General features: G+C 42.7%; 3 protein-coding genes across 6 annotated transcripts in view; 2 read left to right on the top strand and 1 right to left on the bottom strand.

Annotated features, from left to right (window-relative positions):
• The window catches only part of LOC109633801 (probable E3 ubiquitin-protein ligase HECTD4), a 32,530-nt gene extending 24,966 nt beyond the window's left edge, over positions 1–7,564 (top strand). For both annotated transcript variants that reach the window (XM_020093895.2, XM_020093896.2), the window contains exons 62-76: positions 43–250; positions 349–572; positions 674–819; positions 909–1,012; positions 1,344–1,467; positions 2,051–2,241; positions 2,330–2,476; positions 2,596–2,715; positions 2,811–2,966; positions 3,066–3,169; positions 3,415–3,636; positions 3,743–3,909; positions 4,050–4,245; positions 4,654–4,876; positions 5,401–7,564. In XM_020093895.2, coding sequence (XP_019949454.2) covers positions 43–250; positions 349–572; positions 674–819; positions 909–1,012; positions 1,344–1,467; positions 2,051–2,241; positions 2,330–2,476; positions 2,596–2,715; positions 2,811–2,966; positions 3,066–3,169; positions 3,415–3,636; positions 3,743–3,909; positions 4,050–4,245; positions 4,654–4,876; positions 5,401–5,537 — 2,469 coding nt within the window. In that variant the 3' untranslated portion in view covers positions 5,538–7,564. The remainder of the gene's footprint in view (positions 1–42; positions 251–348; positions 573–673; positions 820–908; positions 1,013–1,343; positions 1,468–2,050; positions 2,242–2,329; positions 2,477–2,595; positions 2,716–2,810; positions 2,967–3,065; positions 3,170–3,414; positions 3,637–3,742; positions 3,910–4,049; positions 4,246–4,653; positions 4,877–5,400) is intronic.
• Positions 7,565–9,444: 1,880 nt separating this feature from the next.
• LOC109647526 (L-serine dehydratase/L-threonine deaminase) lies at positions 9,445–12,237 on the bottom strand. The gene is made up of 8 exons (XM_020113335.2): positions 12,081–12,237; positions 11,725–11,881; positions 11,503–11,542; positions 11,272–11,411; positions 10,961–11,052; positions 10,275–10,502; positions 10,071–10,195; positions 9,445–9,989 (listed from the first exon to the last, which is right to left on the bottom strand). The coding sequence occupies exons 2-8, from the start codon at positions 11,875–11,877 to the stop codon at positions 9,796–9,798; spliced, it is 972 nt and encodes a 323-aa protein (XP_019968894.2). The 5' UTR covers positions 11,878–11,881; positions 12,081–12,237; the 3' UTR covers positions 9,445–9,795.
• A 2,763-nt stretch (positions 12,238–15,000) lies between these two features.
• Positions 15,001–16,634, top strand: part of LOC109633643 (tetratricopeptide repeat protein 28-like) — a 180,131-nt gene continuing 178,497 nt past the window's right edge. For all 3 annotated transcript variants that reach the window (XM_069524037.1, XM_069524036.1, XM_069524035.1), the window contains exon 1: positions 15,001–15,665. In XM_069524037.1, coding sequence (XP_069380138.1) covers positions 15,636–15,665 — 30 coding nt within the window. In that variant the 5' untranslated portion in view covers positions 15,001–15,635. The remainder of the gene's footprint in view (positions 15,666–16,634) is intronic.

The raw sequence follows: 16,634 nt of genomic DNA, 5'->3' as shown, positions 1-16,634 counted from the left end.
TGTTCTGGGTTAATATGCCTATGTTCCTTTTGTGGGTTATAGGTTCGGTCTCGGGCCAAAGTGGAAAAAATCCGTGCCAGTCTCTTCAACAGCAGTGACTTGATAGGATTGTCCAGTCTGGAAGGTGAAGAGGAGCTAATGGAGTTGACCAATGAAGAGATCCTCACAGCCTCCAGCGTTAACCAAAGCCTGTTTGACACACAGGGAAGCTCCGCCCTTGAAGACTACTTCCTGGACAAGTCTGTCAGAGGTTGGTGTTTGACTCTGATCAGATATTTTCTGCTTCTGTGACAGTAACATTTGTTCGGGTGGTATAACATCTTAAATGATCTTTGTCCTCATTTCAAGGTGACAAGCTTGTCCCTGGAGCGCGAGATGTCCTCACAGATATCTTTAAGAGCTGCGTGCACTCGGAGCAGATGCTCAGTCTCACACCGGCCAAGCCAGTGAAAGTGTCTGACGTTTATCTCAGCAAAGAGCAGATCAACTCTCAGACGCCTGGAAACCTCCTGCATACTTTCTTCACTAATGTTCGACCTCCCAAGAAAGTACTTGAAGATCAACTTACACAGGTACGTAACAAGTGGTGTACAGTAATAGATGGAGAGCATGGACACATTGTTAATATTACATGTGCATTTGTGTGTGTCACAATAATTTGATTCTTATTCAGATTCTAAGAAAGTATGGTACCCCCAAGCCCAATAAGAACAAATACAGTAAAGCTGGAAAAGAGCAGCATCAAGGCAAAGTGGTGAGCACCAAGAGGCCCATCACCAAACCTCCCACCAAGGAAAAGTCTGTGCTCAACAGTGTCAGGTGAGTCATTTACTACACAACACTAGACAGGAAGCACTCATTTACACTCAGTAATTAATTTTAATTTCCTGGTTTCTTGCATCTGTCAGGACGGCACTGAGTGAGAAGAAAACAGTCCTCAAGCCCAAATCTCCTGAGAAATCCAGACCTGACGAGAAAGATGTGGAGAAATCTCCTGCTAAGAAAGCTGAAGGTTGGTAGTCATCACAGTGTGTGACGACAAACATCACAGAATATGTTATTGGATGTTTGATGGTGGGGTTAACATGGTGTTTACAATATGTTCTCAGCAAAGGTTACATTTTTTTTGCTGAAAAAGACAACAGAAACAAAAGTCTGAATTTTCTGCTTCTATCTTTGTTTTTATATCACTGGACATCAATCTATCATGTCCTTTATTTACTGAACTTAAGGTTACATATTAAGAAACTATGATGCTTTACTACCCAACAAGAATAAATCTGCGTCTTGTTTTGGAACCCGGAGCAGTGAACATGCCTCACATACCACTGTATATCCTTCAGTCCCAGAGGAGAAGTACCTGACACTGGAAGGCTTCCATAAATTTGCTGTTGACCGGGCTAAGCAGGACATCCGCAGCATCTGGAGGGCAATTTTGGCTTGTGGTTATGACCTCCACTTTGAAAGGTAAGAATGTTAGAGTCAACCAGCACTCAGATTGCTGTAACCCAAATACTGTTGTACACACACAGGCTCTCTGGAAACTCAAAACAAAAACAGTAAGTAATTGAAAAAAAAAAAAAAAATAGTCACTTGATTTATAATATTTATAATATATTTTATGTCTGAAAGAAATTGCATTGCGATAAGAAAAAAAATAAAAATAAGTATTCAAATTATGTGATGTGTGAATCAGTTAATTTAGTTTTGTATGATGTGCATGAGTGAAGAAGCTGTATGTCAAATGCAAACTAAGCAAAGGGAAAATCAAAACCAAACTAGAATGTGGTGGCTCAGAACAGAGTGGGAATGAATAACAACAGAAGGCTTCAATAACTTAAAGATTGCTGTATACTCAAAGTAACCTAATGCAATTTTTTTTGTATCTTGCTTATGTTTTCACCCAAATCTTGATCGTCTTAACAAGATATACCAATATTTTGTAGTTTCTAATTACGTTCTTATATATCACTCTTTTTTTTCTAGAGGGTGTAAATGTCTATATTAGAGTGAGCGATCTGTGTTTAACAGCAGCTTTCTTCTGTATCAGATGCACCTGTATAGACACGCGTCATGCCCAGAAGGCTTGTAGGAAGTGGAGCTTGGAAATGGATGTGGCGTTGGTCCAGTATATCAACAGGCTGTGCCGTCACCTGGCCATCACACCAGCCAGACTACACCCCCACGAAGTCTACTTGGACCCCAGTGACACTGCTGATCCCCGTGTGGCCTGTCTGCTCAGTAAGAAACCGTCCTGTGCAGTAAATCCTGCCCACACTCTCACTCATTGTTTTGTCTGCTATATATTTATCTGTTTGTGTGTTTTCAGACGTGCCTGTGGAGAGCCTGCGTCTGCGCTTCGCTCTCCTGCAGTCCCTCAACAACTCCCTGGAGAGTTTCTTCCTGCCGCTGGTAGAGCTAAGACAAACTCGCACCTATCAGAACAGCATTGCAGCATTGTTGTGTGAGGCCAAAGGTGAGAAGGATCTGAGCACAGCTCTAAAAGGTTGTGAAGTGTGACAGTATCAGTGTATTGACCTAGAAAAACAAACTGAATGTGATTCTTTTATACCCCCACCACCTCTGTCCTCTTAGGTCTCATCTTCTACGACACTAAGGTCACTGTAATGAACAGAGTACTGAATGCCACAGTACAGCGAACAGCGGACCACGCTGCTCCAGAGATTACACTGGACCCTCTAGAGATTGTGGGAGGTAGTTCTTCCTTTTGCTTGTTCTTTCGTACATTTTCATATCGCTCATACTGGTTCATGCAAACATTCTCTGTGTCTCTGGTGTTTGTCCTTCAGGTGAGATCAGATCATCAGAGAACACGTATTTCTGTCAGGCCGCACGCCAGCTGTCGTGTGTGCCGTCGTCCCAGCTTTGTGTGAAACTGGCCAGCGGAGGCGACCCAACCTATGCCTTCAACATCCGCTTCACTGGAGAGGAAGTTCATGGCACAAGTTAGAATTTCTCCTTCACATTTATTTCTGACAGTTTCTTACTTGTCAGGATAATGTTTTTATTTCAAACCAGACTGATTCATGGATCTGTGTCTTTAGGTGGCTCCTTCAGACACTTCCTGTGGCAGGTGTGTAAGGAGTTACAGAGCTCTGCTCTCTCTCTGCTGCTCCCCTGCCCCAGTGCTGCAGCCAACCGTAACAAGGTAACGTCTTGTAGCATCTGACATGTTTTCAGTTTGTCCTTGTTTAGAAACTATTTTCTTCGAAACAAGATATATGCTGTGTGGATTCGCATGATACCGTAATCTCATAGTTTACTCAAGCATTAAATGTTTGGAGTTTGGAGAATTCTGTGAATATCACAATTCAAAAAACAGTCTTTGTGAGAAGCTAATCTGCCACAGCAAAGTTGTTGTATGAGTCATTATTGTGTTTTTGTTTTCCTCAGGGCAAGTACATACTGACACCATGCCCTATAAGCTATGCAGAGGAACAGTTGTTGCACTTCTTTGGTCAGCTTCTGGGCATAGCCATCCGTGCAGATGTGCCACTTCCTCTGGATCTACTAGGCTCTTTTTGGAAGGGTCTGGTGGGCGAGCCCCTTGACCCCGAGCAGGACCTGCAAGAAGCTGACGTTCTCACATTCAACTACGTCAAAAAGTTTGAAAATGTAAGGGGACGATACCTTGATGTTTTTTGTATCGTTGCTTTTCAATGTTAGGCTCCTTTCCCTGCTGCAATGACAACTTGATTTTATCTGCTCTTAAACTCTGCAGGTGAGTGATGAGACGGAGCTGGAGGGCCTGTGTGCAGAGATCTCCTCCCAGCACCACTCAGGAGAGAGTCCAGACTCTCCCAGCAGGCCCTGCTGCACCTTCACGTACATCACTATGACTGGCGAGGAGGTGGAGCTTTGTCAGGGAGGTCGCAGACTCACTGTCAGGTACATGAAACATGCTCAGCTGATTTTCATGTCAGTGTTGAAAGCAAATTTTCTATAGAACTGTGTTTACCCTCAAACCCTTGTACATTGGTCTGTTTTCACTCTGGATGTGTTGTATTCTTCTTTATGCACGTGTTAAGCTGGGAGAATAAGGATGTGTATGCACGGGCGGTGCGGAGCCTTCGTCTCAGGGAGCTGCAGAACATTGAGTGTATGACAGCAGTGCGTGCAGGGCTGGCCTCCATCATTCCCCTGCAGCTGCTCACCATGCTCAGCCCCCTAGAGATCGAGCTGCGTACTTGCGGCCTGCCTTACATCAACCTGGAGTTCCTCAAGGTAAAACTAACTTTTATTTAAAAATCTGTTCATCCTACATTATAACGTATGATACATGTATGATACAGACTTGCTCTGGGCCCATAACACAACACACATTGATGAAAGATCTTGATGATTTAACTGTTGATACATGATAGATATTGTTCAGATGTGTCCATGTCTCATTCGCTAGAATTAGTTTTCTTCCAGTTTTGCAACCATCATAAGTAAGAAACATGTCAAGTTATAGAAAATGTCTGGAGCAACCGAATCAGAAAATGTCGGGAAAATGGAGGGATTTGTTATATTGGGATTCAACATTTCTTAGTCAGTCAGACATGTCTGTCTCAGATCTGTGGGATGAGAAAACACTTGCTATTTTTACCATCTGAACTCAGTACACCCCTCATTTCTCTCCCTCTGCAGGCTCACACCATGTATCAGGTGGGTCTGATGGAGACAGACCAGCACATCGAGTTCTTCTGGACCGCCCTGGAGATGTTTACTCAGGAGGAGCTCTGCAAGTTCATCAAGTTTGCATGCAACCAGGAGCGCATCCCGTTCACCTGCCCCTGCAAGGACGGGGGCCCTGACACTGCTCACGTTCCGCCGTACCCCATGAAGATCGCACCTCCTGACGGTGCTGCAGGTAATGGCTAACATGGTCTCAACAGTGCTGTGAGTGGAGATGAGGCATGCTATCTCAGTGTGACGTCTTAGTACTGTCAGTGCAACAACCACTGATAGTGATTATCAATGCAGCTCGTCTTGTCTTGCAACCTAAGACACACTTTGGACGTGCAGCTCACTTTTTGTAAATTATTAGAAGTGAATTATTGTGATACAGTGTGCTTATCCGTTCAGGTTAGGTTAGGTTTCTGATATCGTATGTGATGTTCTCATACATGGAAATGTGATTGTCCTGAGTTTCCTTTGTCCCTACTTATTATTCCTGAGTCCTGACTAAATCAAACAGTCTACAAGGGTTTACTGCAGATAAGATACTCACTGTTATCACCTAGACAAGGTTTTTATTGCTAAAAAAAAAAAAAGGTACACAACTCACTGGCCTTCTGCAGAACTATGACAAGCTGAGGTGATAACGTACAGAACAAGACTGAGCACCCGTTGATTTCGTTGTAATCCAACTGCTTGTGTGTTTGTGCTCTCCAGGTCAGCCGGACTCACGCTATATTCGCGTGGAGACCTGTATGTTCATGGTGAAACTGCCCCAGTACACTTCCTTGGAAGTGATGCTGGAGAAACTGCGATACGCCATCCACTACCGCGAGGACCCTCTCAGCGGCTAAGATGACTTGACAACTCCCACGTTTCCCAAGCATATATACCTGCCCCCTTACCCCCACCCAATTATTTTGAGCCCTGCTTCCTTTTCCCACAGCCCTGGACCTTTCCTCTGAGACAGACCATGATCCTTTATTCTCAGCTGCTCGAACAATACCACACATTTAAATTAACATTTACTTCAGGTTAGGCTATTAATGCTTTGCATGTTTATCCCTTTTTTTTTTTTTTTATTGCCGTTTACACAAATGCTTCATGATTATGTTGGATGTATTTTTTTTTTTTTGAGGAATTCAGGGAAGATAATTTGACTTAGCACTGACACTGATAACCAGTGTCTGTTCTGGATGCACTGAATTTGCGGAATGCAGTGAAGTGAAACAACTGTGACACCATTTTAATGAAATGTTCGCCTTTTCCCTTCACTTTAACCAAAGGGTTCTGTGAATACAACAACTTTACAAACTAGAAATCTTTACAGCTGCAACTTCTTCGTCATGACTACTGAACTCCTGAGTCTTTCTCAGCTTAACTATCTGTGCTCTGAGTTGTGACGTTAAAGGCAACAAACCTGTTACTCTCCTCATGCTTAACCCAGCTGCCTCCCTCTGTCTCCTCTCTGTGGGGCTGATTTTTCTGAAACATGCCTTTGCTGTACAGTAGGAGCCTCTTTCTTCTCGAGGGTGACGCTGGTTGTGTGAGTGAAAAGAAAACCCCTAAACAACTTCCACTGAATAATTTTAAACAACGGTACGACTACCACCAGAAAAAAGGATAATGTGTGATGCTGCCTGATTTTGACCACGTCAGCTACGAGCAGGCAGAAGATGTGAACCAGTGCTGTACAGGATATTATGTAGTTTACTGCCTGTTTTAAAAATATGACTGCTAAAGGACAAACTAACTTATGCCTATATAAACAGAATACATTTTATTCAAGTCTCAGAAGAGAGGGTATTTATCATATTTTAAAAAAGTCATATTCATCGATTAGTTCATGGAATTGCTCTTTGATTTTTTAATTTCCAAGTAGCTGTGGACACATGGTAGGTCAGCTGACAGTCGGAGAGGCCTGCTGGTTCTGATAAACTCACATTTCAGGTTTGTGAAACTGGAGAAGATGAGAATGTTCTATTGAGCTGCTCCTTTGTGTGAAACTGCTACTGAATGTGCAACAGACCCCCCCCCGACTCCCCCTGTTACCCCAACATACACAATCTACAACACAGGGGAAGGGGCGGTGCGTCATCTTGAGTTCTGCCTTTTCATAATCTTCTTTGACGAACGATGAACAGGATTCTGCTGTTTCTTTATTTTTATTTTATCCATAATCAAACATTTAGCTTTGTAAAAAAACAAATAGAGAAAAAGTGTAAATAGTCTGAAGTTATGTTTGATGGCAGTTTTTATTACTTGCTAATTCACTTCACCTTATGATTTTTCATTTGCACTATTCCTGCAAGAAAAAGAATCTAAAAATGAGCAAACTCGGCGATGTCTGTTGGATATCCAGTTTGTTGTGTTGTTATTTTTTATGAACTTTTGGAAAATACCAGTAATCTTATCACCTTTTTGTCTTGTACTCAGATGGATTCAATTCTTCTACTCATGGTGAAACATGTTTTCTTGTGTGAGTAAAATTGCCATTTTACAACAGACATGACGACAGGACGCCCACTGGATCGTTTTAACTGCTTGCGAGTTTTGGATTTGGTTCAGTTCTTTTGAAGGGTGATATACCGCTGCTAACGGGGACGCTCTCCTCTGCTTCCTCCTCCTCCTCCTCTGGGGGAGTAGATAAAGTTAGAAAAAAAAGGACATATCCATTTGAAGAGGTGTTGCGAAAACGTGTGCTGTACATTTACTTGATATTTATTACAATTATTTATGGTTGCATTAACTTAACTTTTACTGTCTTACCTCTGCACATCAGAAACGTAACATATCTAAAATGGATTATACAGATGTAAAGAATCAAATGGCATTTGAGATTTCTGTGTCACAATAAAGAAAATGTCTTCATGTACAAACACTTCTTATCGTTCTGCTTTATGTATTTTACATTTTGAGCCAGACACTTACATGACGTTTCTGTTTTTACTCTGATAAACATCCAGAGACGTTGAGAAAACATGTTTCTGGAGCAGATTTATTTCCCACTGCCTCAAAAGGGCTAATGTGACATTTGCAGGACTGAGTAGATCTTTCTGTCACATGTCGACACAGACAATACAGACTGGTGATCATGATGAACGATTCGCGTGACGCCTGTTTTTGTCTCCTATAGGACACGCTCTTTATATAAGGCCCAGTTACCGGCTCTGGTTATGTCACCACTAGCTGTAAACCAGGCGCCTTTTCAAAGCGGCAAGTGCCGGGCCAGGCCAGTTCCAGCTGGATCTCCAGTCATGCTCCTTAACTCAGTCACACTATACCTTCAGCTCCATTATGTGGCACATTCAAAGGGAATCTATGCAGATGCAGAAGCAATGTTGAAGCAGTTTCTTCAGCAAAAATCTGATATAAAATATATATGATAAAGGTATACACAGATCAGCTACATTAAAACCAGTAGCTGGCCTATGGGTGTATGGCTCCTCCAGTTTGGATGAGTAGCATCAGTGGTGTGTAACTCAGCACAGTGTGGCCCCTGTACAGTGGTTCGGTCCCTTTAGAGAATTATATTATTATAATTGTGTAATTCCTATTTTTCTATATCAGTTTAGAATCTTATATTTCATCATTTTTTACAGCATTTCTTCACCATTAGCGTGAAGTAATTCCAGGAATGTCTCCAGCATGTTGACCAGTGTGTTTTTCAAAGGGAGCAGTCATGTGTCCCAGACATACAGCTGTCCCCTCTCTTTTCTTTCTGACATAAGGGCCCTCCACCCCACGTGTTAATGACCCGCTGACCAATGTGCAGCCACGAAAAGTGCCACATCCCTAACAGCCCGGCCAATCAAGAGCTTTGAAGTCCGGCAAGTGGTGTTGGGACGTCTGCCGTGGTTGTGCAATATATACCACACACACATACACATCTTCTTCCCTGACCTACAGATCTTTACAGCAGAGCGGCCAGCTGACCTGCTGATATACATAACTCTGTGATGTAAGGAAACCAGCTGTCTGTGTTGACTGTCGCTCACTTCTGTAGAAAAGGTTAGAGGATACACTTTAAATTTTTGTGATTCCTCTCCTTTATTCACAGATGTAATTCTGACAGCATCGTGTGAGGAGCTTAATGAGACAGACAGCCACTGAGACCAGGGCTGTTCATGAACATGTAAAATGAATAAGTTAATGGTCCGGGAGAGATTGTAAATAAGCTGCAGCTCAATAATGATCAAAACTAATATCAAAGGGCCAAACCTAGCAAATAGAATACAAATATGGTATGTATCTGTAGTCTTAAAACACATCTGAAGTACTGAAGTACTGCATGATCCTCATTTAATACTTGTTATTACAGAATACTTAGGAGGTTTTATTATGTATAAAGACATCCTATATACTGTAAATACTATATCAGAGGAATATTCATGACTTATGATCACACATTTTGGTGATGTGGCTTTCAAGAGGATCTGAGAGGAACTGAAAACGTGGATGTTTCCAATTCTTATTCTCTTCAGTCTGACTTTTATGAGATTTGTTTTCATTCTATAGTTTTGTTATATGAAATAATTATTTCATATATCATTTTTATTATTTGTTTCATTATCTTTAATGAATATAACTTCTTTTATTATTGTCTTTTCTATAATTGTCTGCTTTGGTTTGCATTGGGTGTTTTCCAACATTCCTATATTGTCAATCGCATGTGAAACACTTTTACTTGCATTTAAACTTTGAAAGGTGCTTTTTAAAGAAAGTTTGATAGATTGATTCATGATATACATGAGAGAATAGTCAGAAATATAATTTATTTATTGTTAAATACATTTCAAAAGTACAAAAGCAGAAGAAAACAAAATTTTAAAAAGCAAACATGCTAAAAACAAGCATCAACGCCACCTCAGTGTGTTCATAGAGATCTCTCTAGTCACAAACTACCTCTACCTGAGCAGCATCACAATCGCAACATTATTGAAACAATAAAAAATTCCCTCCAGCTGCTCCCTCACATGTGTCAGTGTCAGCGCTCGGGAGATTTTCACAGTCTGGAATGATTTGGGCAGTGGAGCACATGAACTGTGGGAAGCAGGGATTGGGACCAGCCGATGGAGGAATAGAAGGAAAGTCAGGAGGTAGTCAGCCGTGCTAGATAATACCGAGCTGTTTTTTTAGCTTCCACAGTTGCCCCATGCTGATGTTGTTGCCTCCGCACACCACGATGACCACAGGGCCCAGGTGCTGTGGCAGCTTGCCCTCGTCCTGCAGCTGTTTGATGATGCCACTGTACACAGCTGCCAGGGCCGCGCCACAGGCCGGCTCCACCAGGACCTTCTCATCATCTGCAGGGAGAGGAGACACGGGGATCAGTGTCATGGCCACATTAGATGTAGTGTCCATGTGTTCAGGTGGGTCGTACTAACCTACAAAGTGTTCCACAGCTTTTACAGCCTCTTGGTCCGAGACGACTTCTGAGAAAACTGTGTGCTCCTTCACCAGTTTCATGGTCTGTGCAGAGACACGCGTCAGGCCCAGAGTGGTTGCAACACTGCAGAGTCAAGTAAAACGTCAGGAAGGAGTCACATCCAAACAAACGTCATTATTTAACGCCATGTGTGATCAGGTACCTGGTAATAGCAGGTAAAGTGACCAGCTCTCCAGCCTTCATGGCGGCATTGAGGCTATGTGCTCCTATGGTTTCCATGGCTACAATAGGTACATCAGCCCAGTTGGCGCGACGCAATCCCTCCACCACTCCGTTCAGCAGGCCTCCACCCCCCACCGACAGCACAATGGCGCCCGGCTTCTCACTCAGGTCTCGCTCCAGCTCCTTCACCAGAGACGTGTGGCCTTCCCTAAAAAAAACACAAACACAGTCTGCCTGTCAGTTTCCTGGAAATTCAATATCGACTTGAGCATTTTATGACGAAGGACAATAGTCCTTTTTTTAAATGCCTGGTTTCTCTTTCTCCCTCTTATGATGGCAGTAATTTATGGTTGAGTTCAACACTTTGACTGACGACTTATCTGTCGACCCCCCTTAGCGTTAGCACTGTCATGAGATACAGTGTATCTGACACAACATCTCACCCTGCAACTGTCTCTGTGCATGGGTGCGGCTGACAATGTAAGATACGAGTGTCGCTATCAGTCCTTCGAAAATAATTTTATTTCCTTTAGCGTCGGAGAGAAAGTGTCTTATCAGCACCCCCCTCCTCTTACTCCCGATGACAGATACATTACTGCTCAGGGATTTCTTCAAAGAGAACATGGTGATGCTGACAGAGTCACAGACAGACTGACACTGTCTTACCAGATAAGGGGGTCGTCAAACGGAGAGATGAGCACCCAGCCGGGGTTGTTGGCCACGAGCTGCTGTCCATATTCAATGCTTTCATTTAGAGCCTGACAGAGACACGCCACAACTTAAATTAATATGATGCATTTCAAATATTCAAGAACATAGAAGATTCCTAACAATTAATTCTGTTCTGACAATTCATCTATAAAATTATTCAAATGTCAGACAATCCATCTTTTATTTTAAAATGGGAATTAACAGGAAAAAAAATTCACTGACTGTTTCATGCCATTAATATATTCAACAACCCAGGATTGGCTAACCTTGCCATGAATGACCACATTGGCGCCCTCGTCCTTCAGCCTCTCCACCGTGAGGTTCGGTGTGACGCTCGGGACGACTATGGTGGCAGGAACCCCGAGCTGCCGGGCAGAGTAAGCTGCAGCCATACCAGCGTTTCCTCCTGATGAGATCAAGAGGGTCAAAGGTTACTCACAAACACACCAGCAGGGCCACAGATAAGCATTGGATGGATTTTTTGTTTTGATCCTCACCTGAGCAGCAGACAAACCGCTCACATCCTCGCTCTGCCCACTATGTTAAAAACAAACAAGAGATAATACAGTCAATAATCTTTGAATCACAGGTTGTACACACAGGAATGACAGATTGGAGATGACAAAGTGCTCCACGCTGGAACTCTTCCCATCAGCTCAGCCACACATCCATCAACACATAATAGAGCTACGTCAGGAAATCAGGGGGAAGTGACTCACAGCTTGGCAGAGGTGCCCGATGCCCCTGATCTTAAAGGACCCTGTTGGCTGAGATGAGTCCAGCTTGAGGTAAATGGAGGTACCAGCCACCTTGGTGAGGGCAAGGCTCTGCCTCACTGGTGTGGCCACATGAAGAGGCTGCTGGGTCTTCATCTCACTGAAGAAGAAGAGGACAAGCCCACACTTTCTTTAGTCCAAGAAAAAAGTTCAAAATACTTCAAAAACATTGAGTGGATGCAAGACATTTGATTTCCCGCATGCAATTGTCTATTTCCTCTTTGCTCAATGATTATCCAATGATCAAAAGTTTCAAAAGGCAACATAGATGTTATTTTAAAATATTTGCTTTAACTCACCAGACTCAGGTGGAGGACAGGAAGTCAGGCTGTGATGTAAATTATGATCCCACTGTTCTTTACTCCTGTTGCTCCTGCAGCTGAGATGCATATATACCTGCTCATGCTGTGGGCTCGGCTGAGGAGGCCCACTAACAGACCAATCAGCGTCAGGCATCCTGGCTCCAGACCCTCCCCCTGTCCGTGAGGATGAGACAGGCCGAGGACGAGTGCAGTGTCCCCGGATGTGGTGAAGCTGAGACTGAGCTGTGCACCAGGAAATCAAATAAAACACAGATATTTGACATCTGTCCTCAGTCCTCACCACAGATACGAAGCCTATAAAGTGTCTTTTCCTCTCAACTTCATGACAGCATTGTCCCTGAGCTCTGCTCCCCTGAGACCACCCCTGACATTTTGCTTTCGCATCTAAAGGGAACGCACCGCGGACATTACCAAAAGAGTCGCTACTATTTTAACCCCGATCTTCAACTTCCAAATGCGGCCTCGCAGCGAACAGCCGTGACGTTCCAAACCTGAATGATCCGGTGGAACAGAGCTGCTGCCTCACGGTGACAGCGAGAATACACTGAAGTCTTAACATTTAAGTCTGAATATATCAAATACGAGCTTATAGAGAATGATCTCTGAATCTTGAATGTCTGAATGAATGGGATCAAACTTGAATATACATACGGAATGAATGTTTGAATATATGTGAATAAATGAATCTTCACAACATTTGCTTTCATTTTTTTGTAATTTATAAAACTTTGCAGATTAAGATTAGATTATATAGATATAATACATTGTGATTAAGGTGATTAATTAAACAACACAAAGGCTGAGTTGATGTTAGTAATATGCACAAGTATAAAGAGTGATATATCAGTTGTGATAATCCAGTGAGTAGGATTTCTGATTTCTGATTCGTTCCAATGTGGGCATTTATAGGATTATTGCATGTCTCATTTTCATCAGGTGTCTGAAAGATTTCTTGTATGTTGGTCATTGTGTCAAATGACGTTGCTGATTCCTTCTTTGTCAGGTGGGAAAACATGTAAAAGAACTTACATGAAATTAGCTGCCTTGATTTAATGCAAATCCATAACTACTGGTTCTTTTCTTTGTTTGCATAATCAGCTGCAACAAAAAATAAATAAATACACAGAACCCACAACATTAATTTCTGCATTGAAGAAACTGAATTGAGCTCATCGGCATTATGCATACTATTTGTATGAAAAATGTGGAGGAATTTTTTTTTCTATTTCTATTGTGTTTAGTTTGTGTTCCTTTTGAAAAGATGAAAAATGTGCCACTTCAGAAACACCTTCATTCATCTTTTTTTTTTGGCCGTGATAAAAATGTACAAAAGCAGAGATAAATAAAAAGTCAGAACAGGGGCCGTTGTCTCAGCATGTAGGTGCACCTTACACATCTTTGCAATCAGTGGTACGTGTTGTAAAATCAAATGTTATCACGTTATGTTATCATGTTATTAATATGCTATTTTGTACAAAGTACAGAACAGATTACACAAAACCAGAGCAGTTCATGACCTTTGGGTGTACTCAAGCTAGGTTGTCTCCTGTCTGTGCTGACACTTTACAATAACTAATGCGTGACATATTAAAACATACAGAACTTTGGGCTTTTTTCACAGTGAACATTTTGACTGAGCAGGAAAAGCACGTGTGGGGCCAATAACATTAACAATTAATCCATTCCATTTAAATGTCCCATTAAAAGTCAATCCAATAAACCAGCATGCACAATATCAGGCGGCACCCCCCCACGGCACAACAGCAATTCAGCCATCATTACTTGTGTTAATTACGTGTGTTCTTCCTGCTATTTCATAAGAAAGTGCCTGCTGTGAAAAAAGGCCTATTACAAGACCTGAGTAACTTTCTCTCAGAGCCTCAGGAGTTCAGAGGCTTCTCTGTGAAGGACTGTTCCACCATCTGCTGGTGACGAGCTGCACATACAGGTTTTCGTCTGAGTTGCATCAGTCTGGCACAATCAGACACACATTGTGGTGATGTTTATACAGTGTCTGCAAATTATTAGAGAAGTCTCAAGCTTCAGGGCCTATGGAACATTTTAAAAGATTATTGGTAATAATTTATTGATGTGTCGGCTAAGCTTAAGATTCTGGCTGCAATTATTTAAAAAAAAATGTAAAAGCCTTGAAGGGGAGTTCAGTGTCACTGTGTTTTGGACAACTTCAGCCTGAATCATTCATTTGTGCAATGTTGCCAAATGAGTGTTCATGCATTAATCCAAGATGATGACCACTAACAGTCTCACAGTAACATGTTGTATAATCGCTTTTAGGTACTTTGGCTGTGTTATGTATTTGGAGTCATTTGTTCACTAAACCCAATACACAACCTTCTGTAGCTCCTCTCAAATGAGTGGAGCAGGTTGTATTAGCATCGTTTTATTTCACCGAATGATAGTGGCCATCCAAAATTCCTGATTCAATCTATAGACTGTATATGAAGAACATGCAAGAGGCAAGATTTATGACATATCATCAGACAGGCTCCCAGGGCGCAACCAAGATGCTTTGGCTTCACTTTTGGGGAGCAGTCATGTCTTCCTCTATGGCTGTGTTCAAATCTCTCACGAATCACTATGTACTATAGTGAGTTCTCCATTTTGATTAGTGTATCAATGACAATGGTCACGAACCGACCTGTTGTACTAATGTAAATATGAGCAGAGCATCACGAAATAAACTGCAGCACACAAGTTTATTTCTACATTTAAAGATGATCATTGAACACGTTTTTTACTATAAAATAAACATTAGAAATGTATATAAGTGTTTCCACTGGCCGACATTGTTGTTGTACACTGTAATTCTGCGACAGTGACGTAACTACTGCCGCATAGAATTTTTCTTTTGCTGATGAGCTCACGATATAGTCCTCTTAATAGCGAGATAGTAAAACGGGGGTTAGTGAATGAGTGGGTGATTTCAGACACAGACTGTGACTCAACCTGGGAATCACATCTCTAGCATTAAATTATTGTAACAGCTTCCCCCACTTGTTATTTACAGGTGTTGCTCAGCCCGAACAGGGGGACTAAATATACAGGTGCCCCTTTTTCACCTCCACCCCTGACCTCACAGAGTCTACGAACGCCTCTGGCCTCTTTGAATCCCACTGTTTTGGACTTGGAAGAAGTTGACAAACAAAACAAGTGAAAATAAGAGCGAACTTTCTAAACCTCCCCAGCAGAACTTCTTCAGTCCTGACTCAGACTCTCTCAGACCTCCTCGCTCACAAAGTCCGCTATGGCACCAGGAGGAAGAGAGGGAGCAGAAAAAAAGGAAAAGATTTGACAACATGGCGCAGTTTCCCTGAGAAAAGTTTCCCCCTGCACGACACACGGCTGCGCTCGGTTCTGCGCCTTCTCCTCGCTGGTTATCTGCGCTACGACGCGGACGTGTTTTCTCTGGCGACACTCGGAGCAAACAGTGGATGACAAACAACAAGTCAGCGAGGAGGGTGGTGGGATGAGAGCAGCGAGAAGAAGCTCAAACCACAGCAGGCAGACAGGATGGAGAAGCCAGCGACTCTCAAAGGAAAGGTAAATACACTGAAAACAACCCGCGGCTCAGACAGCTGCCATGTTTGTAGTCGTTTGGCACGTTGTTGCCTCCTGCAGAAAACTTTTCCTTGACAGGAAATACCTAAATGACCATTCCTGCGAAAAGCTCGTAAAAAAAAAAGGAGCTCTATCGATTTTCCAGTCATGCAAACTGCACTGTGCTGCTCTCTGTGTGTGTGTATGTGAGGTCTCTCCTGTTAAACACAACTCCAACTGAGATTTAATGTCAGTCTGCAAACTTAGATCAACCTTTATTCAATTCTTGCAGGAACAGAGAAGCTTGTGCTGCCACAGATTCTCACAGTGGCAGTTTGTCTGTGTGCAGTAAATCCACATAATTCCCTCAACAAAACTGTGCAGCCCAGATCTTCAGGAGTAGCTTCTGTTGCTCTGAGAAGCTTCACATCTCATCCAAAACGCTTCTTCAGCTCTAGAAACAGATCTTCTTCACAACTGTTGGACGAGAGACGAAATATCCTCAAGAAACACGAGCGAGTCCAGTTGCCTTTGTGCAGTTGTGCAACCCCTGAAGATGCCACGAGCTGGATGACTGAGAACTTTCACAGATATTTTGCCACACACTTTGGAAAGAATTCACTTCGACTAATGCAGGAGTCTGAGAGGACTTGTCTAGAACTAATCAAGCCTTTTGGATGAGAGGCGAAACGTTTGCAAGTCCAGTCCTTTGCAGACTCGTACAAGTCTTCAAGATAGCATGACCTGGATGGCAGAGGATCTTCCCAGATAAGTTCAGTCAAGAGTGTATTTGCCTCTGTTGAGTTCATCTCTCTCTCTCTTCTTATGATAAGGCTGGTAGGGTTGTCCTGTCCTGTTGGTGTTAGGCCATCATTATCGCTCTCTCTCCACCCTTCCTGCCCCACCGCTGCCAACATACTGCAGGCAGCCCCCAGTGTGTTGAAACAGATGAGGCAACACAGATCAGACCCT

Source organism: Paralichthys olivaceus, chromosome 4, assembly GCF_024713975.1.
Source record: "Paralichthys olivaceus isolate ysfri-2021 chromosome 4, ASM2471397v2, whole genome shotgun sequence".
Lineage (NCBI taxonomy): Eukaryota > Metazoa > Chordata > Actinopteri > Pleuronectiformes > Paralichthyidae > Paralichthys > Paralichthys olivaceus.
Note: the sequence above shows the minus strand (reverse complement) of the source record. Positions and strands in the feature narration are given on the sequence as shown.

What these genes read in the sequence shown, in the direction of transcription:
- LOC109647526 (XM_020113335.2), bottom strand. Translation starts at nt 11,877, where the DNA reads ATGAAGACCCAGCAGCCTCTTCATGTGGCCACACCAGTGAGGCAGAGC. An exon ending in ACTTTACCTGCTATTACCAG is followed by an intron (nt 10,196 to 10,274) that starts GTACCTGATCAC and finishes TTGACTCTGCAG; the next exon opens with TGTTGCAACCACTCTGGGCC. An exon ending in AGCTGTGGAACACTTTGTAG is followed by an intron (nt 9,990 to 10,070) that starts GTTAGTACGACC and finishes CTCTCCCTGCAG; the next exon opens with ATGATGAGAAGGTCCTGGTG.